This window comes from Ambystoma mexicanum, chromosome 2q, assembly GCF_040938575.1.
Source record: "Ambystoma mexicanum isolate Mex_15411 chromosome 2q, UKY_AmexF1_1, whole genome shotgun sequence".
Taxonomy (NCBI): Eukaryota; Metazoa; Chordata; class Amphibia; order Caudata; family Ambystomatidae; genus Ambystoma; species Ambystoma mexicanum.
Genome location: NC_090924.1, coordinates 445910101 through 445933131, shown reverse-complemented (window position 1 = coordinate 445933131; position 23031 = coordinate 445910101). Strand labels below are relative to the sequence as shown.

The 23031-nt window shown below is 43.4% G+C and overlaps 1 protein-coding gene across 3 annotated transcripts in view; it reads left to right on the top strand.

Moving 5' to 3' along the window:
* The window catches only part of SLC38A5 (solute carrier family 38 member 5), an 825614-nt gene that overhangs the window by 666124 nt on the left and 136459 nt on the right, over positions 1 to 23031 (top strand). For all 3 annotated transcript variants that reach the window (XM_069647525.1, XM_069647526.1, XM_069647527.1), the window contains one exon: positions 14107 to 14189. In XM_069647525.1, the coding sequence (XP_069503626.1) occupies positions 14107 to 14189 (83 nt within the window). The remainder of the gene's footprint in view (positions 1 to 14106; positions 14190 to 23031) is intronic.

Sequence of the window (23031 nt, the reverse complement as noted above, 5' to 3'; positions counted from 1 at the left end):
TATCTTATCTTTTCTTAAGAACGTTAGTCATTCAAGTTAATCTTTTTAATGTAGTACGATAAAAACAAACATTATCACTTAGCTTTGGCACAAGCAATCCAGTAAACTTTGTCCTTCTCTTCACTGTTCCTTCTTTATTCTTCTCATTTTATTCCTGGTGGCTTCTAAAAGGGAAGGCACTTTTTCCTGGAGCTCCAGACTTTCTGACCTTCTCAGCTGGGCAGAAGACAATGAAAGGCAGTTCAGAATGTCCAGCAACTTACCTTATGCACTCCCTAGCCAATCAAGATACCGGCCCAACTAGCCAAAACACTCAGAATAAAATGAAGTAAAATAAAATACACATGTTACTTAAGGAAAGATGAGTTAGGGAAACCTGACATTAAGAAATGTCCAAATTAAAGAGACCACTGTCCAAAAACGAATTCTAACTGACCCTACCACTATTCAAAACCAACTAAGGTCACGAAAATGACTCCCTTCTCCTGATGATGCAGTGGTCTACTTGTATTTTTAGAATTACTCTTCTTAATATCCAATCTTTAGATGGTCTCTGGTCACCTTTCGTATAAAATCCTGTAACTCCTTTGTTAAAGTCTTTGGGGTTTCCCTTATCCTTAGGGAGTGCTCTCCAAGTGGCATTTCCTGTGCTTTGTTTTGTCTTTTGATTTAGGCTGTTTGTTCCTGTATATCCTTGTGACATGTATTTTCTTAGCTGGGATATCTTTTCTTGGTGATTAACGTTCCCTCGTTTTCTTAGCTTTGGTTTATCCAGGGTATCTTCTATCTTAATGGCTTTTCTTGTCTTCTATTCATAGTATTCTACTCAATTTGTTGCTTTTCAAACACCAATGAATTCTGGCATTGTCCCAGAGTGGTGTTACCCAATTTTTAACATTCTCTTGCTGAAGGTTTCTCCTACTCTTATAATCTCATTTTTGACAAGCCAATGTTCTCAGCTTGGTATTTAGGGTTTTGTCCCTTCCACTGGGACGTGTTCCTTTCACTTCGTAGGGTCCTCTCCCTAATATATTCCTCTCTGTATCTCTTGAATGACAGAATATTCTCCCTTCTTCCCAGTGTAATCTTATCCACGGCTAGCAGTCTCTTTCTCAGGTTTACTTATAATTATGTTTTCCTTAGTATTGCAGTTCAAGTTGATCAACTTTGCATTTTGGACTTTGTAAAATTCACTGGGATGAATTTCTCTGATTACATAACGAGTCCCACTTGGCCTCCAGGTCCTCCTGTTCCTCCCGTTACCTTTTGCATCTCAGGCGAGCGTTTCCACAGCCTGCAGTCACTTGGACCTTCTCTCTCTTGGTACTCTGTCGGCTTGTTCTTGCCAGAATCTGACTTTAGCTCTTCTTTCGTCTGGCGTTCCAGTCACCCTTCTGGTAACCAGCCAGGTGACTGATGTTTCAGTGCAGTGGTGTCGGTATAATCAATGGGGTAGACTGCTCACAATGGAACTTCCCTGGTCACGCCACCACTGGGATTGGTACTCCCGTTTCCTCAGTTCCGCGCTGACTGTACATGCTGGGTCTCCAGCATTTGCTTTCCTCACTCAGAGCAGTCATGAACTTTGCTGGCTCCGCAGCTCCTCGCAGCTCTGTCTCTCGCCTGTGTTACGCTGTCAGGGGACCTCCCCTACTCACATATACATTTCTTGTCCTCTCTGGTTCAACGTGTCCTCTATATTCAACCTCATCGTCACAGTTGATTGAAGTTTGTTCTTAAAAAGACACATTTTGTTCCTTGATGATCATGGCATACGTTAACTTTTACTTCAGTCCAGTCTCTGGAATTGTTTCTGTTTTGCCTCTCAGATAATCTGATGTATGTCATTATGGGGAACGGTTTAGGGAGTTCCTGCCCAGAATGGGAATCCTTGTCCCCTAAGGGGGAATCTCTCCCAGTGAGGTCAAACTTGCCTAGACCCCTAGGGATGGTTTGCCTAGACCCCTAGGGATAGTCTTGCAGGGCAGGCTCACCTCCCTAGCCTCAAAGGAGGAGGCACCCCTTTGGGGAGAAGGTACAAATGCCCTTGATTCATCACTCACCCCTCTCATCACAGAAACTCAGAATCGTGATGTGTTTCATGGTGCAGCCTGTCATTCTTACCACAAGGGAATGACATATTAATGAGTGCCTCCAACCACCTGCTGCCAACCCACAGGATAGTACCCCTGATGCTCTTGAGCCAATGTATTGCCAGAGTCCAAATAGGGCTACTTTCCCATCTTGACTACTCCCTGCTCTTCTGCCGGGGTCTCCTCACTAGGACTCCATAAACTGAGAGCTAAGAAATGTGCATATCTCATCAACTTATGCCAAAGATGCACACATTTCATTTTCCCAAATGTAATGCCATTCCAATAGATCCAGACTAAGCAGTACTTGGGCTTCACTGCCCTGTGGTCGATACACAAAACAAACAGGGTACTGCACTAGTCTAGTGAGACAATAGTTTATTCAGCTATCACTTAATCCGCAAAAACTGTACAATCAATAAAGGGAATTTCATCACATTGGCCAAAGACACATTATTTACAATAGCATTCGCCAGTACACCAACACAATTAAATCAAATCTTCCCAGCAGCAAGAGCCATATTTCACTAAGCAAACTCAATACTGTAAAACCTTTGATTGAGCACCAATGCCACGCAGCGCATCGCCATGTCTACCACCAGATGCTCTTTGCGTGCCTTACATATTCAACCAGTTCAGCGGCTCACCAAGTGCAAATTCCCCAATAAAAGTCGATTATTAAAATATCAATGCAAAACCTTCCTCCAAAATACTTGAACAAATAAGTGTCCACATTCCATTCCTAATTCTAAGCATCGTCTCAAAATATATTGCCAATCTCTGTAGATACCCATGATCTTCCAACTTTAAACGATATGCCCTAGCAACTCTATAACTACAATAATTGTCTATAAAATAATGTGGGCAATAACCATTGTTTATTTGATCATACAAATGAGCAAAACAATACAAAATGAGTGTCACTCTCCTTGGCCAATCCCAAAGGAACGCAAGGGTGGAACTAGGTCAGCACCTTTTCATCGGGCAACATTCTCTTGCAGATGTAGCCTTCTTGGCCTCAATTGATTTATCAGTTTTCTGTAGGAATATTTTGGTATCATCTAGCCACAGCAAAGCCTTCTCCAAAGTCGTTACTTGGAGATACGCCCCTCTCATCATCCCTTTTCTTATACAGAGCAGTGCATTTGAGAATTTGCTTGGCTTGGAGTGAGCGTTTTAAAAGATAAAAGAAAAATGTATGTATTTGTGTTCAATAAGCCACACGTTCTTTACTGTATATTACCCTTTATTTCTCTCATGTGTAACAACCATCAGATAGTCTTTATCTTGAAGTCGAGAAGCCGGTCCCCAATTAAATAATTTCATAAAGAGCAATCTTCCATTTGCCAGATTTTTTACCCAAGCGTTACCCTCCCACCCCCCAACCACCAAACAATATTGCATCACTAAGCAAATCCACATTGGCTTAGTTGTTAACCCCAATGTTTACTACTGTCTTCCTCACCCTCGAAAATATCTTTGAAAAATAAATATTTTCAACCTCCATAGGATCAGACCTCAAATCTCGAAGTGGTAGGTCTGTAGCATGGTGTGTGCTTGTGTGCCTCTGTTTGTGTACACATGTTATGCTATGTTATGTATATTTATAGAGTGCCAAAGCCCTTAGGCATCAAGGCGCTTACACAAACACAAGACACGAAGACAGCAACAAATCATCATAAAAAGACTAGCTGACTATACTACTCAAGGGTTTTCACATGTTTCCTAAAGGTACAATGACATTTTTCCCTCCGTAGTTCAATTGGAAGTTCATACCATGTCTCGCCTTCAGGTGATCCTTCCTCAATTGGGTCCCAAAGGTTGGGATCCAAAAGCGATGGCCCTTCCCCATGCCACCTGAACAGAAGATTCCTGAGGAGTAGATGTGAGAGTACCTTCAGGTTTCTCACACACCCTTTCCCTATTGACGACCAACCTAACCTTTCCCTGACCTTTATGGGTTATTGTAAGTCAGCTCCCATCATTTCCCTTCATGTGACTCAAGTTAGTACTGAGACGAGGAAGAGGCAGCTGAGAGCAATAAACACTATGCCATTTCACCACTTTAGTACTGAGACAAAGATGATGCCTATAAAGTGTTGTGAAGGTCAGGCATGTCCCCTTAATCATGGTCAAAGAAATTCGATTTTTTCTTTTAAATAGATGGGGGCATCTCCAAATAAACATTTATGTCCCACCATAAGAATTTTAAATTGAACTCTTGCCGCCACAGGGAGACAATTGAGCTCTTTCTGAGCTCTGGATACTGGTTCTGTCATGGAGATATTTCAGACTATACGTACAGTGTCATTCTGGATTTTCTGCATGCAATCTCCCCCAGCGTTCTTTGCTTGCCCCCACTCCTCTAAAGGGGAGTTACAATAATCAAGTCTCGGTAATAGGATAACCCGGACCAGCGTTTTGCAGTGTTTCTTTTTAGAGACTAATGGGCTAATCTGCAGCAAGACCTTCAGGTAATGGAGTTTTTTTACAACATGGTTCACGTGCACATCCACTTTCAAAGAAGCTTCCATATAGATACCTAGAGTTTTTACCTTATTGACTACTGAGATTCGACAACCTTCAATTTCAAACCCATTGTAAGCCTAGCTCATATTTGTCCTGGCTTCTTGTGACCCATAAACCATCAGCTCGGTTTTAGCACCAATCATGCAGAGCCAGTTTGTTGCCATCCAGTCTTTAATAGCCTTATACACTTGCTTCAATTTTTTCTGATCTAAATCACGATCGCCACAGAGCTCCATAATCAGCTGTATATCGGCAGCATAACTAGTGAACTGTAGGCCAGGTTCTTCAATTTTGACACACAGTGGTTTGATATAGAGATTAAACAGTGACAGAAACTGGCAAGCACCTTGTGGTACCCCATGGTAAATCTCAGCTGATTCTGATGAGGCATCGCCCAACATCCTAGATTTCCTGCCCCTAAGGAAGGAGTCCATCCACTTGATCACCTTCTTGGAGCAGTTACCAGTGTCTGGCAAAGTGTCGAGCAGCTTCTTTGATAAAGCAGGTCAAAGGCCGCTGACGGGTCAATAAGTATCAGCAACCGTGCACTACTCCTTGACAAGGCGGTCAGCATTTGTGCTTGTAGGTTGAGAAGAGTGCTCTTGTGTTCCATGGTTCCGTCTGAACCCTGATAGTTTCATATGTAGAAGTCCATAGGCTTCCACATGCTGTTGTAATTGAGCTGTGGCCAGTTCATCCATTATTTTGAGGAGGAAAAGGATATTCGTAATTGGCCTAAGGTTGGCAGCTTACTTGGGATTCAAACCAGTATTTTTTACTAGAGGAGTTATCACAACTTCCTTAATCGCGGACGGAATTGTTTTGTGAAGAAACAAAGCATTCACGAATCTCCTCAGGAATGGAGCAATAATTTTCCCATTTTCCAGAACATTTTGGAGGTAAAAATGTCTGTGGGGCAACTAGTAGGATACATGTCCTATAGAAATGTTTCCATTTCAGTAATCAAGATGGGACAGAACTCGAACAACACGCGACAAACTGAAAGACCCTCTGGCTTTCATGCATCTATCTGTGCTAAGTAATTCTTTTTGTTTAAGTCCTGACTGATATTATTAGGTGCTATAGCAATTTTATCAGCAAAGGCCTTCTGAATTCAAGCACAAAAGTCTCCATTACGAGTCCGGCGGTAGCCGTGCCGGAACAACTGACAGGCTGCCGCTGGACCCGTAATAACATTCCGCCTCTGTGATTGCCGGAATCACCAGGGCATTACAACCCCGGTGACCCGGTAATTCTGGAGGCGGAATTCTGTAAATACCCATTCCCATGGAAACACTGGTTCTGTCTATGACAGAGCCAGTGTTTCCATGTCCGCCTGCAGGTGGGTGGTGTTACTCCCGCCAGGTCAGACCTGGTGGGAGTGACACCTCCCGCCTGCAGGACTCTGAATCAGCAGGTCCAGAAACAACGGTGGCAACGGATTTACCGCCACCATTGTTTCCGGCCGGCTGACTTGTAATGAGGCCCAATGTTCCTTATTTGGCAAAAGCGCCATTCCAGAACGCTGGGTTTTTTCAATTTCTTAAAGAATTCAAAGTGTTTGCTTGTTTCATTATCTGCCCTATTTATTTGCTCATTATAATAATTTTTCTTTGTCTCTCTGATTCTCATTTTATATTCTTTCTCAATCCATTTGCAGCCCTCTTTATTTTCCTCCGTTCTTTCCTTTGACCAACTATGCCCAGCCTGCCTTTTTGCTTGCTTAAGTAGCTTCAATTCCGGGGTAAAACAATTCTGATGATGTGGGTGGTCTCTTATATTTTTAACTTTCAAAGGGACAGTTTTATCCAGAAAGGCTTGCACATGAGCTTTATATTTGTCCACTAAAAGATCGGGAAAATTCTGATCAGTTGTCAGATTCATAAGTTCTTCTAAACATATAGCCAACTCTGGGATCTTTGTTTTCTGAAAATTCCTTCTACAAACTTGTTTTGGGATTATATGGTTTTGCTACTGGGGTGCTGGTAATTGCAGCTCACATATAATAAAGTAGTGATCTGACCAGATACGCTGTACAGTTTTGACAGTTAGCATGTTCATATTCCTGACAGCAACCCAGCCCAGGGTATGCCCCCTAATATGAGTAGGATCCGAAATTATGGATATGTATGTCCATGTTTTTATGTTTTTTAACATAGGCTCTAGATCCTTAGCTTGCTTGTCCTTAGGATCTCCTTTCCATCGGTTAAAATCTCCTATAAGAATAGCGGCACAATTTAGCTTATTTAAAGCTAGGAGTAGTTGACTGAAATGATCATTAAAAGTAAGCATCTCTACACGAGGTCTGTAGATTAGCATAACGTTCACCCTATGATTATAATCCGGTGTGATTTTCCTGTGAATAATTTCACACCCATCACATATTATCTTGGTTTCATACATTCCAAGCTCCTTCCGACAAATTATGGCCACCCAACCTCCAATGCCTTTAGCCCGATTTTAACCAAAGATTCATAACCTGGGGGGATAACCTCTTCAATTTTTGGTCCACTAGATGTCTGAAGCCATGTTTCAGTGAGACACATAATATCTATCTTGTTTTCTTCAATATAATCATGTATATCAAGAGAGCGTTTTGACAGTGACCTAGTATTAAGTAATGTTATTTTTACTAACCCATTGTCAATAGTTTTAGCATCAGCCAGCGCCTTAGTTATCTCATTCGTCATATACATATTATTGGGGCAATCTAATACCCTACCTTAGAGGCCACTGTTTGCCTGATTGAGAGGCGTACAATGTTCCTTCTCACGCCCTAACAGCGCTTGTGCTGGCATATTGTTTGTAAGTGGAGGTTCTGGACAACGTTTACCTTCTCCTGCAAAATTGAGTATACTAGATGGAAGTAACCCAGCAAGTCCAGACTTCCACACAGCCAGTTTTCGAGCAGCCTCGGATTCCTTCCCCATTTCCACACATGAGAACTGCTCATCCGTATAGCGCTGCACTATGTCTTCCCGACGCAGTCGCTGAACGATCAACATATCAACAAAAGTCTGGTTTCACCGCATTCCACAGAATCCAACAGTCGCAGTACTGTAGGCAGTGATGTAATCCTACAACGCTCAGGCCAGCATCAGGGACGTCATTTAGGGGTCACCAGAGGTCACAACTGCGACCTCTGAGGTCTCCCTTGCGACCGCTACAAAAAATAAAAATGTTTGTTTTCTTTTGTTTTGTTTTTTTGTAATGCAAGTTCCTGGGCTGTGGCCAGCGCCATTTGGCTCTTTACTTCTGGAGTGGTGGCTTTCTTGTTCAGGCCCCTTAGCAAAAAGAAGAAAAAGAAGAAGAGGAGTGCTCCAAGACTAACACTTTCAGCACTGACCCTAAATAAGAAAGAATAGGAATACCAAATAATGTGTCTTTCTGGAATTCTATACAATAATTGCTAGACTCATTAAAGGTTTATTTCAGGCACACTTCAGGGGGTGAGTCACTGATTTAGTCTGTTCTTAAACGCCTCAACTCAGCCTTTCATCCTTCTGAGGTCGATAAATGAGTACCAACACAGGTTGGGTCATATTGGGTGTATATTTGTTTCTATATAAAGCGCTTAAGTGTAAGTACTATATAATAACACATCATTATCATTTGGTCATGGACGTCTGCTTGCATTCGCAGTAATTTGGTAATATGGGCCTATACACACTGATCTTAACGATACATATGGCGATCTGTTCTTGTATGAAATGTACATCACATTATAGTGCTATCGTAACCATATTTTTCATAGTGTACAATGCTATGTGATGCCACTTCCTGTTTTATCAACGGGTGAAAGGTCGTGTTCCATCGCTTCCCGCGATTACATCACTTCCTGTGATGTCATCAGGGGTCAAGGATCGTGTGATGTCACTTCCGCTACCCCTGGAATTTTGGTGAAATGACGTCCCTGGCCAGCATGGAGGCAACCAGCAAGTTAAGCGCCTCCTCACACGGATTTGTGCAGACTTGCTAGTCCCTGACGCGCCTGAAGAAAGCCTATGTGTGCGTGTGGACTACAGTACTGATGGAAATAATATCACAGAGACTTTGCCTCTCGATACAGAGATGCATATAAAACCAATGAAACCCTCACCTGGTAGAAGAGACTCTCTGACGCAGAGCTGAACAGCAGGGGAGGAGACACGCAAAGTGGCGACTGGAGCAGAACACAGGCAGCCTGGAGGCGGGACCACCAAGAGGATCTTGTGGGCCTTGAGCCCAGAAATGCTGCTGAATCCAGGAAAGCCGGGGCTGAAAGCAGTTCAGAACCCATACTGACAGTCGCTGAGGGAAAGAAAGCCCTGACGAGACATGCGCCCTGAGGCCCATGGGCATGTAGTGCGTAATAATAAATAAACAATAATAATTAATAAGCACTAGTGCAGCAGGTAGAGACGAACGCCTTCACTATCAGAAGTACCGATCCTCCCTGATGGAAGCGTGCAAGAGCACAGGTACACAGGCCTCCGAAAAAGAAGGGAGTCGGGCTCTTGAACACTGCGGGCAACTGAAACCCCTGAGTCATTCACTGGCTATTGAGCCTGAGAACAACCTAAGCTGGGACCGAAGTGTCCCAAGTGAAAAGCAAACGGCTAAAAGTATTGAAAACCCCAAAAGCCAAATCTACCCATCCTTATGGAATGGGTATATATGGCTTATGTGAACCCAACCCCAACAGAAGTAACCAAGAATAACCCTGGCCTTAGAGAACCCGTGAATAGCCTGCACAAGTGCCAAGGTGACCTGTGAGACAAGAGGAAAGCTACCAATACTGAAGGCTAGCATTAAAACAGAACTGAAAAGTTTAACGCCCATGCTATCCTGGAGGGTGAAGGCACACATCAGTGAGCTAGGCATAAAGATACAGCATTGTGCAAAGGAAGGGAGGGGCAGAGTATCCCGGTGGATCCAAGCATTGAAACCACTTTTGTATTGAATTGAATTATTTGCAAATAGTTAAAAACCTTTTTCTAACTGAGTGACTTTAGAACCAGAGAAGCTGAGATCGCATTGGAGTTTGAACTTTACATTTGGAAATTTGTCTTTCTTTTTTGGAAAGATATTGTGGGTGACCCAGGCCAGGAACCATGTCTTGGGACGAGCATTTGAGTTTGAGTTGGTCTGCAGGAAAGGGGGTCAGCTATGAGGCGTTGACGACCTCCAGTGGGAAAGCACTTTCTCTCATTTTGTTTCCTTTTTTCCTAGGGTAGGGCCAGTTAGTTGAACAGATTAGGAGGAAGGACTGATTTTGTGTTACTTGACATTCTGACGAGCACCTTAGTTTAAGTGTGTAGGAAGGGAACTCCCTCTTAGTAATAGGGCTAGTGAGGCCTTTGCTTTAAATTAAATAACAGTTTATCATTGCACTATGTCATCTGGTCCGAGTCTTACTTCTGGTTTGCCACAAGGTCCAATAAGGGGGCGTGGCCTGAATGTTGGGCATGGGTTAAATAGTGATGGTTGTGGTCTAGAGTGGGGCTGCCACCTGATCCAAACAATAAATGATGAGAACATGCAAACATGAACTTGGGTCGCACAGGTCTCAGGTGGTTTTGTTCACATCAAGTCTGTAATCTCTCTCTCTCTCTCTCTCTCTCCCTCTGTCTCTCTCTCTCTCTCTCTCTCTCTCTCTGTATATAATCAATTTAACCAGTGAGCAAATCACCTTCATGTGTAATTTAAAGGGAAGATGGCAAATAGCACTAATGTGGTTTCCTGGTGATTCGTCCTTAAATCAAAGAGGATTTTGGGAACATAATGTCCACAGAATTTGTATTTAAAATATGCCTGTGATAGAGACTCAAGCACACAACACTTCCGAGCACATAATACACACCAAGCTCTCTGCTCATTTCTTTTGTCACAACACTACACTAATAGTAAAATGTGCAAACCAAATACCACTGCACAAGTCAAGGGAGCGTGCAGGTGCACGGCGTATGCCAACTTTTTTCAGAGGGCGGACAGCGTCCCCCCCTGCATTTTTTCAATGGGTTTTAAAGAAATGTAATCTAAATAATATTTGTTCCACCCACTTGAAGAAAACCACGCACGCACAATATCCATACCCAAATCACTGGTCTACAAGGCCCCCACTTTTCTTTTAGGACTTGAGCCCTGCCACGTGTACACTTATTTAGGCAGCTTGTGGATGGAAGGCGCGGCTGCTTGAGCAACGGACAATCTCTCCTTCCACTAAAGTCTCCACAGAGCTTATAAAGCACTACTCCGTTCCCGCTTACCAAAGACTCGCACCCAGGGGACATTGCGTGGGCTGCTTATGGATGAAAGAGGGAGCCCTTGCTGCCAGCCCGTCCCACTTGTTTGCCAATGAACAGCACAGGCACTCGCGGAATTGCCTGTACAATCCAGTAGGAGGCACTGCCCTCTGCTTGCTCGAAACCTTCTGTGCAATCTCTTTTTACAGCCAAGCCCACCCCTCACCCGCAGGGTAAAAAACGGGCAGATGTAATCAATCACGCAGTTTATCTTGGCCGAGGCTTAAGGCTCACGAGTTTTCAGTGAATTTCCCCTATCCTCGAAGTATAACAGCGGTCACATAGCGTCCTTTAAAAATCTTCATCTGCCGTGGAAATATTTTTACCGTCTCCACGAAAACGCAATTTTCCCAAACCGACCTTTAGTGTCACACTGTCACGTCTTGTACATTTGATCAGTTGCGTTTTAGTTTCTAGGTCGCCCCGTTCCCAGTTCCCATGGCCCAGTTGTAAAACATTTGGCAAAGTACGTAAGCAAAGTGGGCAGAGCTGTACTTTTAGACGAGGACGTCGGCTGGCCCTGATCTCACTGCGGGAGCACCTTCCACCCACTTGGCGTGTCCTCAGTTAGCCTGGGTTCTTAGGTTGCATGCACATCGCCAACCCCCTGGCATCTGAGCATGCCAGGGAACATACTGTGCCCTGTCCGGGGTAGGGACATGTGTAAGGGGGGCAGGGGTGGGGTAGGAAGATGCAGGCTCAGGCTTCCTGAGGCACAGCCTGGGCCTGAGGAATTGAGCTGTCCAATGGAAAGAGTTTATAACTGAGCTCAGCCTGGCACAGATTCTGCAATGTAAGGTGCAGCATCACAGAGAAAGCGTCAGGTGTGTCAAGGGACTCTGTGCAGGTCACAGTCACTCGGGGTTTGGGCGGTGGTGACTTAGGGTGGCTCACTGTGGCCAAGCGAAAGCATGTCTGAAACTGGGTTACTCGTGAGTGGCTCACTGTGATCATGGCTGGGCTACTGTGATTCTGGGTAACATACAGGACTGATCTGGGCCACGATTACTTAAGTGTAAATCAGGGTGGTGCCTTCCCACAGTCTGTGCATCGAAGGTAAGAAGCCAACCCACTCCTCCCAATTGGGAACCCCTGCCTTTCCTTCTTTTGGGGGTTATGGGGCAGGAGTCATGCAGGGGCAGACTGGGAACCAAAAGACGCCTTGGAAATAATTTTCAAAGTGACCCCATATTACACATTTTCAGCAAGCCCAGCCCTTTTCCTGTGGGAAAATGTGGAAATAAAATAGGTTAACACACAAGTGTCCCAGGATGCACAGGCATACTAGGAAATATCCAGAGCTCCCTATAGGCCAGTCCACCCTTGGGCACAAGGATTTACTGAAGCGTAATCCTAGGTGGCCCAACTACAGATTCCCTGACAAGGCCTCTCTGGATCCTCCCCACAGAGTGATCTTCATCCCCGCTCTCTGAGCCCCTGCTTTTGTGTCCCATAAAAGTAGCGCGTTGTATGACCGTTATTTTCTTACATCCTTGTAGGTTCTCATTTGAATGTAAATTCAGTCCCTTTTCATGACCTTCAGACATAGTGATCGGAATTCTTGAGCAGGAAGTTGTATGCGCACTCTTCCGAGCTAAGGTGCAGCTAATATACGTCCAGACCTATGATCTTGCAGAAGAATGAAGGCACACCCCTGCACGCTCACACCAAAAAAATACAACCCACCAGGGAAAAAGGCCCAAGACAACGCTTGCAAGGATAACAAGCAGTTATTTCTACAAAATAGAAGTGCATCAGCAAAGAACTCTGCTGCCGCCGAACGTTCTGCCAAATTGGGGCTTTGTAGCAAGTTAAAAGGATGCCTTGCCTGATCAGTGTCATCACTACATACAGTGAAAACCTGTGAGGCTGGTTGGAGCGACCCTAGACATGGGCATCCCACTCCATAGGGGATACTACGCCTTTGGTCCCAGCCTTCTTGTCTGTCTCCGTCCACGTGGGAGCTGCTGGGCTCATCATTCGCAGAATAAACAGGGCCAAACAAGCAATTAGTTACTTTCAAAACAATGCTACTCAATCACTGTAGTGGTGCACCTGGCAGACACATAGATGGGCCCAGAGGGAGAGCCAAGGTCATATCAACTCACATAGTTCACTCATTCCTAGATGTGCCAGCAGCTTCCCAAGGTCCTACACCCTCACTTTGAGCTATCATTTCATCCCTCCCTGGCATCTTGCAGCACACATCACGTGACCCAATTGTGAAGGCAAGATAGCCTTGCTTTCTGATCTTTGTGATCCATCAGGGGTCTAAGAGCTTTATGGTTAGTGGTCTGAGCCGAGCCTGGCTGGCACCCTGGGATCAAAGCATAGGAGGGCTGCAACTGTGGCGCGGGGCGTGTTGAGGCCAAGGGGTCATGCTATCTGTGTTGTGGAATGGTAACTGCCAAGAGGCGCTCTGCTCCCTTCTCGTGGCCTTGCAGAGCACATCTTTTCATTCTTTCCAGGGCGAAAAAGCCTACAGCCTCTGAGACAATGACCGGCTTTAACTCGGCAAAGCTCGCTCGTGGCGGGGTTGTGTTTGTGTTAGAAATGCAGGCCTAATACTAACACGTTTAGTGCTTCTGTATCGCTTGGGCCTATGTTCCAAAATGGCTGCCAATAACTAAGATGGCATTTACACTTGCCTATGGTATATAGCACCTAATCCATGCATTACGCGATCATGTCGTTTCTTCTGTGCAGTCCCCCCTGCTCCCTCGATGTGCAGTTTACAGTTTGTTTCTCATTCGGAATCACCTAGTGGGGTGGGAAGACCCTCTCCCCTTCCCAACAAGACTTTTGCGGGATAAGCCTTTTCCATGCCAACTGGGTACAGACGCCTCAAGACTTCTATGCCCTAGATAACCACATAGAAATTTAAACTAAAATCTGCCTTGCCTTAGTACATACTTTCCTTTCTCTCGTTAGAACTATGGGCCACCTAAGAGGGCTGAAATGCACTAATGATGTCACAAAACATCCTTCACCCACTGCATCCCTCCCTCCCCTTGTTTGTACTATTTGTTTCCCACTTAAAACTGCGTCCTTTTGGTCATTTCCGTGCCTCCAGCAGACTAAGGTCTGGACACCCCTGCCGGGGGCACAGTACATCACTGGATATACAAGATACAGTGGTAATTTGGTGCAGTATATGATAACATAACATTTATAACACTTGCTTCTCTTTCCTTTTCTAGGGATTGGTACATGAATGGGAATATTTTAATCATAATTGTCAGCATTTTGATCATCCTTCCCCTGGCTCTCATGAAACACCTTGGTAAGTTTGAGTGTGAGACACAATTGTGTGTTAACGTGTATAATTGCCTAGGATTGTGCTTGTGTAAAGCATCCACTTTTTTTAGACTTGACTAGAAGAGTTGGCCTCTTCACGCGGTCTAATGTTAGTTATAAGGAGACTCTCACTGGGAGAGCGCTGTCACATGACGGGAGGGGCTAAAGAGCCACTGTTAACTGGACAGGATGTCCTTTGATGTAGCACTGTATGTCCTCCTGTGTGCCTCCACAAACGCCCTCGAACAAATAGTACAGTGTTTATGGCTTTGCACATGCGAAACTCATGATGCAAACATCCTCATACAGTTTTATTGAGACTTTGGTTGTGCTGTTTTGTACTTAATGGGCAGGTCATTCACTTAACATACATTTAGTTTTGAAACATAATATGTCTTCTATTTTCTACTTGCCACAACACCGTTTGCCCACACTCTCTTTTATTGTATTCTTCTTTAGATGCACAGGAGATCGGTGCTGACCACCTCTAGTACATTCTAGGAAGCCCGAGTCCTTTGAGTATTCATTTCCGCATCCACTGTGTCTCTCAATTCAAAAGAATTCAGGTTTTCTAAAGTTGCAATGAATTTCAGCATACAGAATAGCCATGTTGGCATGTCTATTCTCCATTATTTATTTGATAGTCCATGAAATAAGGACTTTAGTGTTTGCTCCCATGTATAGTGGTTTTGTCTGTTTTTCCGATATCCTGTAAGCACGCATTATTCCCTCAATAGTGATTCTACAAGAGCAAAATCCTGCCCCCTTAGATTTTACCACAAGCAATCAAATAATGGACCCATGCCCGGGCTCCATTTGGCACAAATCTTTGACCAGACCACCTTTAATAAATCTGCACAATTGGCATGAACAGGATACAAATGGCACATTCAAATCTAGTCACTTTTTTTCACCCAGAAGGCATATTGATACTTTAGATCATGCATCTAAATCATATCTATCCTAACCCGTTACGCCAACACGCTGTGCATTACAGAAATACATTTGACCTTCCAACCGAATGGATCAAGACATTCATCAAAGTCGCCACAATTCACGACAGACACCTTTTTAACCGTAGTAAACCTGCAGTGGCTCCATAGCTTAGGGTAAAACATGACTGTGGAACTTATGCTGTTAGCAGACGAGCCGCTGTTCGATCTCGAATGAGAGCACTTCCACTTCCTCTCCACAGTCTCTGCTTGTATTCTAAAGCAACATGGCAGCTTCAGTTCCAACCACCTATCCCTCAACAGACTCCAATCAAGCCGTCCTCCACCAGCAATCTACAGCCACTCACATGCATGCTGATGGCACACAGAGCAGTCGCTCTCAGTCGTAGCCTGCATTAGACATTCTCTCCATGGTCAGGCCCCAATGGCCCATCACAACCACTGCAATCACTCACTGTTCATGCAGCCACCACAAGAAATAGCTTTGGTTGCACAGCTTCCCTTTTACAGTAGCCACGCGGAGCCCATTAACCATATCTTCCATACACTTTAAATAAGACAAGTGCACCTTTTGAAATGTAATGTGTCTGGAAGTCGATAGGCTATGCATGTGCTTAGTGGGGTAGACCTGATTCCGGAAGTCTACGGGCTATGCTGCTGTTTTTGGAAGTCTGGAGAGTGTACCTGTGTCTGGAAGTCTATGGGCTGTGCCTCTGTCTGAGGAAGTCGGGAGAGTGTATCTGTGTATGGAAGTCTATGGGTCATGCCTTTGACTAAAAATGTATAGGTTACGGCTGTGCTTGGAAGCAGATATTTAATGCTTGTTTTGTAACTCTCGTACAAATGCTTGTGCCTTGAAGTCGAAAACGTATGCTTATTTGTTTAGAAGGCATTTGTACCTCCGTTTGTCTAGTTTATGATAAATCGAACACCCCTTTCCAGCAAATCCACCTTTGTACATTTCCTTTTGGACGGACGGGATCTGATCGAGATTAACGTTTTGCCTCATCCTTCGGTTTAGTCTTTGGATCCACAATTGTTTATAGAGTTTGAAGAAAAAGTACCTCGGCTTTCTTTTTCTGCCACCTAGTGTAGCACAAATGTAAAAAGATTATTTTTTTAGAAATATAACAGCATTTCATTGGGCAAAGAGGTTTGTGCTGGCGGACGATGTTGCCGTTTTGGGGAATTTGATCTGGACCTGTTATATGTGAGCATCTACCTTTTTGCTGCTTTTGGCCTTTTGGGCTTTACCACAGTACATATTTACTTTGAATATATATACAAAACACAGTATATTTTTATAATGAAATATGTAGAGACTGATTCAGATGCTCAGAAGTACAAAAAAGATTTCTTCAAACCCAAGGAGAAGTTACCTTCGAGACACAGAATAGAATTACACCCTGGGTAGAAGCGACCGTGATCCTCTGTGCTGCCAAGACGTGAAGGGGCACCCTATAATCTGATGAAAAACAGAGAAAGCTACCAACTTGGGAGAAGAACAACCATATTAAAGCAGTCTCAGGTTCTACGGCCAACAGGCAGACAGCAACAAGTGCAACATTAAAACAAATCGCCCACCTTAGAATTCTGTGTGAAAGCAGAACAAGGTCCAGAGAAATAACCTCATGTTGCCATTGAGTAAGATGGCAGTAAGTGGCTTAAGCCCTGGAGAAGACAGAAACAGATATGGTGAAAGCTATGCTCCATTCAACAGACGCATCCCTTTTTTTAAAAAAAAGGAGCTGATAGTGAGGAAAGGATTCGCTGCACTGAGGCACCAAAACCGCCACATTAGAGGGGAGCTTACAGAAGCCTGTGTTCAAGAGGAAGACCAAGAGATGGCAGCAGATGTGGTGCAACACCCTCTAGGAATGGATGGGTTGTACCACACTCCTCACCATGGTCAAGGACAGGCTACAATGCTGCATTATGTTTGCTAGATTGCTGCTGGAGAGCTACTGCTCACAAGTTCACCATTCTGGCACTCTGAAAATTGAACGCTTCTGCTGCTAGTGAGTTATAAAACAATTAAAATAAATGAGTAAGACTCAAGGGCAAATACCACCAACCGGGAAGCACATAAGGCACAGCCCATCCATCCGTTACAGGAGGGCCTAAAATAACCTCCAGAGAAAGTACCAAAAAGAGAGCAAGGCCCCACTACATTTCTCATCATTTGCCACCCCTGATGGCTCCTACATTGATTTTGACTCTTTTGAGTTCTATTTTTCCATAGCCCCATGTTGTTTTTCTTGTCTGTGACTTCAGTCTGGACCTTTCAGATTACGTTTCTGCATCATTTACTTCTGTCTCCCTCTTACCTATTACTGTTTCCCCTGTCTGCCATGTCTAGCCGCACCTTTTCCTGTCACAACCTTCAGCCCTCCAGTCCTGTACTACGAGTGACACACTTCACATGTTATCTTTCCCTTCCTGAATCCCTTTCTTTTTTTTAAATTTCTTTTTATTGGTTTAGAAAAGAAAAATGGCATCACACTTAACTGTTCATATAAAAAGACATCACAATTAACAAAAAAGCAAAGAGAAGCAAAAGATATCACAAAATAAAATATAAACAATTAAAATAGTAAAAAGTAAAGAGAAGTAATGAACACTGAATTGGGCAAAGTACAACATAAATCGCAAGCCAGTTTCTAGTTCCATTTTTCATGCGATTTGGCTAATTCTTCTTCAATGTTTTTAAGGAGGAATGTCAGAGCGTATGTTAGTTTATTATTTACCTCTGTAAAACATTCCACCCACCATTCTTCCATGGTATGGAGAGGTTTATTTGCCACAATTGTATTAAACAGTGTCATTCTTCTCGTGGAGAAAGCTTCACAGGTTAAAACCAAATGTTTGATATTCTCTTCGAAATGGTCACAGAATCTACATTTAGGGTTCAGCTTCTCATATTTGCTCCATCGCATAATTACTTCTTTTGTCTTAAATTGATTTAGCCTGAATTTCATAAGCAGGGTTCTTTTTTGTTTGTCTGGGCATTTTTCAAGATATTTACAGGTTGAGTTGTAGGCGTTCCCTTCTGGAGGAACATTCTTGAAGAGTGAATATTTGGCTCTGTTCGTGCAGGTGCTGATCCAATCGGTTTCCCACAATTTTTTCTTTACAGCATCTGGATTTTCCTTCAGAGTGATTACATTACTATTTATATCCATTAGAATTTGATGACATTGATTTATCCAAGCCGAAAAAACTGTATTTGATTGTTTGTCAACCAAATCATGTAGAATTTTCATTTACGGTGCACCATTTGGCAAGATTATCTTGCGAAAGATTGACAAAGTGTTCCATGTAACCTTTGCATTTATTGAGATCAGCCCCAATTCATATCTTACTACTACTGCCGGTAATCCTCTGCCAACTTTCAAAATTCTGCCCCAAAAGATGTTTTCAAGATTATCCCACAAACTCGCAGGGCATCCGAAGGCAGTTTCGGCGCCATAGGTTGTCGCAGGCACCGCTTTTTGTTTGTAAAACTTTAAAGTTGGAACCAGTGAAAACTTGTCATATTTTATATCTAAGACCATGGCTTGGGTACTTGGTTGACGACATTTGGATTTCGTTTTCTGTACCCAAGTATGATCATTTATATTAGAATTTAACCACATACCCAGGTATTTTACCTGTTTTACCTGTTGTAGTGATTCACCGTCAAGGCGCCAATTGAATTTCTTTGATGTACGTTTAGTCAAATTTTGCAGTGTTAAGATGGCAGACTTACTTGGATTTATCTGTAGACCATTAGCTTGGGCATATTGTTCTACCACGTGCAGTTTCCGTTGTAGTCCAATGGGTGTAAGGTCCATTAGTACTAAGTCATCTGCATATAGGATCCCATTTAAGGCAGAGTCCATTATTTTCGGGTCAAATCCTTTTGCTTTCTCAAGTGCTTCACCGATATCAGAGATGAAGGCATTGAATATTATAGCCGCTAGAGGACACCCTTGTTTGACTCCACAGTGGGTAAGAATGGGTTCCGATAAGGTGCCACTTGCATCCAACCGAATATAGATTTTAGTGTCGGTATGCAAATCCTTGATGGCATGTAACAAGCTATTTGGACAATTCCAGCTTTTTAATTTTGTCCAAAGGATTTCTCTGTCTATGCTATCAAAAGCATGAGACAGGTCAACAAATGCAAGGTACACTTTCAATTTTTTCCTAATCATGTCCATTTTCATTAAATTGATGAGGATTTCTCCATTGATCTTAAACTGCAATCATGCTTTTTTTTCTGGATCTATTCTGAACGGTCGAAATTCACTTTCCCCTTCTCTTCATTAACTTGAATCCTCATAAACATCCCCAGCCTTGGATTTTTCCATGCATCCACTCGCTTCAATGTATGCTCTCCAAAACCGGGATCAGTAAAAAAAAAAATTCACACTCTTTCTGACCTTAATACTCTGTTATCTCCTTATTCTTCTTGTAATTGCACTCTCCAACAGGCCAGAGTGCTGTACTTTCAACAACTAATTTCTACTTTTTCTTTTCACCCACTGTGTTTGTCTCTATTCTGATTGAGTCCGCCCCTTCTCCTGATCCTTCTAAATCTTACTTTTGTACTGTCCTGAACGTCGCCATCTACATCCCTCCTAAGATTGATAATCTTTGTTCCTGCATTTGCCCTCGTCTTCTCCCCCTTTTCTCTGGTCCCTAACCTCTTTTTTTGACAGTCACTAAATACAATCTACCTCTTTGTCTCCAATATGCAAACCTGGCTGCCACTTCTAACCCTTCCCGATAGCTCTTATTTCGCTATCTACTCACCCCACCTTATCTTTAAACCTCTTCAATCTCAACAACACAAAAAATGTAATTCCACTGAAACTGCTCTCCTTTCTGTGACAAATTCTTTCACCTCTACCCGGCACTCTAACCTTTCTTCTGTTCTTCGCGTGTGTGATCTTCTTCTGTTCTTCGCATGTGTGATCTTCCTCTCTTCTCTTGTGTGATCTTCTTCTGTTCTTGCTGTGTATGATCTTCTTCTGTTCTTTGCGTGTGTGATCTTCTGTTCTTCGCGTGTGTGATCTTCTTCTGTTCTTCGCATGTGTGATCTTCCTCTCTTCTCTTGTGTGATCTTCTTCTGTTCTTGCTGTGTATGATCTTCTTCTGTTCTTTGCGTGTGTGATCTTCTGTTCTTCGCGTGTGTGATCTTCTGTTCTTTGCATTTGTGATCTGCTGTTCTTTGCATGTGTGATCTTCTGTTCTTCGTGTGTGTGATCTTCTTCTGTTCTTCGTGTATGTGATCTTTCTGCCGTGTTGATATTGTTGATCATTCTATCTTGCTTACTACATTGTTGAATCTTGGGATCCCAGGGCCAGTTCTTTCATGGTCCTGCTATTTTACTAATGAGTCCTATGTGGTCTTGTGCTGGTAATACCCCCTCTTCTTTCCCCTCCTCTATGGTGCCCATCAGTGATCCGTGCTGGTTACTGTATGGTTCTCCGTACTTCACATCTTTCCTGCCCTATCTCTACTCTCTGTCTTTTTCACTAAAAGGCCTTTCTTCATTCTCGATCTAGTCACAATTCTTGCTTTTCCAGCGCTCTGTCTAGTCTTTCTTGTCCTCATACTCCTTTTATCTTAATCTTTCCAAAGACGAATGTCTTCATTTTTCCTGATCTCTTTTTCGATGGGGTATATCTTTTCTTCCAGAAAACCTGTTCTTTACCCCCTCTGCTCACAACCTGTAAATGCTGTTTGACACTGCTTTCCTTTAACTTCATTTTCATTGTCTCGCACCAGCGCTCCAATTTTTTACTTCCATAAGATCCAGCATGTTCTTTCTTTCAATATGTCAATATATTGGTTTTCACCCTGATGTTTTCTCAGCTTCACTACTACTCATCTTTCTTAGTTGGCTATCTCATACCTTGGCTTGCCTCAATGCGACTTTTGAATTCTTCATTTCTCCTTTAACTCACCCCAGCAGCTGCACAATGTTCTCATGAGCTGATTACTCTACATTAACTTCCATTTCCGACCCTACTGTATTCTCTTTCCTTTGCCACATCTTCAGTTGTCATCATGGCCCCAGCTCTACCTTATCTGTGCTAATTGTCTTTGTTGTATCCTAGTTCCGCCTAATTGTTCCTTGTCCTCTCCTCCTCTTCCCTGCTTTTCCTCTTTGAATCGGAATGCCTTTAAACTGTGGAAGCTCTCCCTATCTGGTCTTCCTTCCCTCCCTCGCTCTTATTTCTCCTCACATTTATCTTTCCCATCTTGACTTTCCTAATAATTTAGCTTCTCTATAATTATTTAGTGTGTATTGTACCTCTTTCCTTAATCCCTCTGTAGCGCTCTACAAATAAAAATGAATGCCAAATTGAATTCTCCATGTGCAAGCACATTTTAAAAAAAGGACCCACTTTCAGTGTCCTTATTTTGAGCTGAAGCTCGCTGAGCCAGTGCCTTAAAAACATGATCAAGATAAGAAAACTGCGGGGTGTCACACCATTGTTTGAGGAAGGAGACTTCATGACAAAAATAAAGTTGGGGAGTGCCCACTTCCAGGTCTACATGCATAAGAAACACACGTTTCCCTGGGTCAAGAGCCTTATCTGTAACGTGCTATCCTTCTTCATAAGTAGGTGCCATGGGTCTTTATCACATGTCTATCATTGGTCACAGCATGCCTCAAAAGGAACACTATTCGTTTTTGTCCCTTCCAATTGGTTAGTGAAAGGGAAGCTGCAGCAGTGGCCCGGGGCATCCAATCAGGCAATCTGATTATTAAATCACTTGGGGAGGCAGTAAATATGAAGAACTCCTGGTTTATGGCTAGAAGAAGGAAATTGCAAGCCTCCCGCTCGAATGAGAGAGGACAAGCACTCAAGAGCATGTATCTCCTTATCAGATCAGAATCCTGCACTGAGATAGAGGCATTGAGATTGGTTGTGGTTGGCATTATGGGCTCATGCTCACACTGTTAACCCTGAATCCACAACTAAAGTGGATTCCTCTTCAGGAATGATTGGGGACATGACCAGCCAGTAGTCGCGTGTTCTGGAAAATTATAAGGATCTTGTGGATGTGGTAAGGCAAGCAGAGAAAGCTCTGAAATTGTGAAATGTTGGCAGATTAACACGGGGGAGAATCTGCCATGATTTAACTCGATGTGACCCTAAACATGATGCATCCATGATGTGAATTAGCAGCACCTATGGTGACAATGATGGTTCAGACATTGTGAAGTCGAGCCAAAACACAGATGCACAAACATACATATGAGTTGGAGATGCCAATGCTGCCTTGATCTCCCAGTACTCAACATTGATAGACAAAGTACTCAATGCAGTGACAGAACAAAGCATGGAATATGCAGCATGACCGCCCTCTTGGAACCCTACTCTTTTCCGGTGCACCAGCTTGCTGGGCGGACGCTGCAGGTTATACATTTAAAAAGAAATGTGCACAGGGGTGAGCGGCTGATCCAACACTCACTGCAGTTGCACATTGTTGTTGCTAGACAACAAAGAGTCCCCGCCTGATGTGCACCCTGCATCTTCCTCTGTTCTGTGGTTTGACCTACTGCCCATACTCCCCAACAGAGAAGAGCAAATGTGATGCCGGAAGCAGCATATCACAGCATGTATGAAGGTACGTTAAGTGAGTTTCAATAAGTGTGTTTGTGTGTGTTTTTTTGTGTGTGTGTGTGTGTGTGTGTATGCAGGGGAGCATGTTTGGATTACAACACAGTAAACATGCTGACATATATTGTGGGCACAGTTTCATGAAAGTAATACAGTGACTGCTAAAATGTATTGTGGGCACAGCTTCATGAACGCGATTTACAGTGGCAGTGCTGGCATATTTTGTGGGTGCAGCATTATGAAAGTGAATTA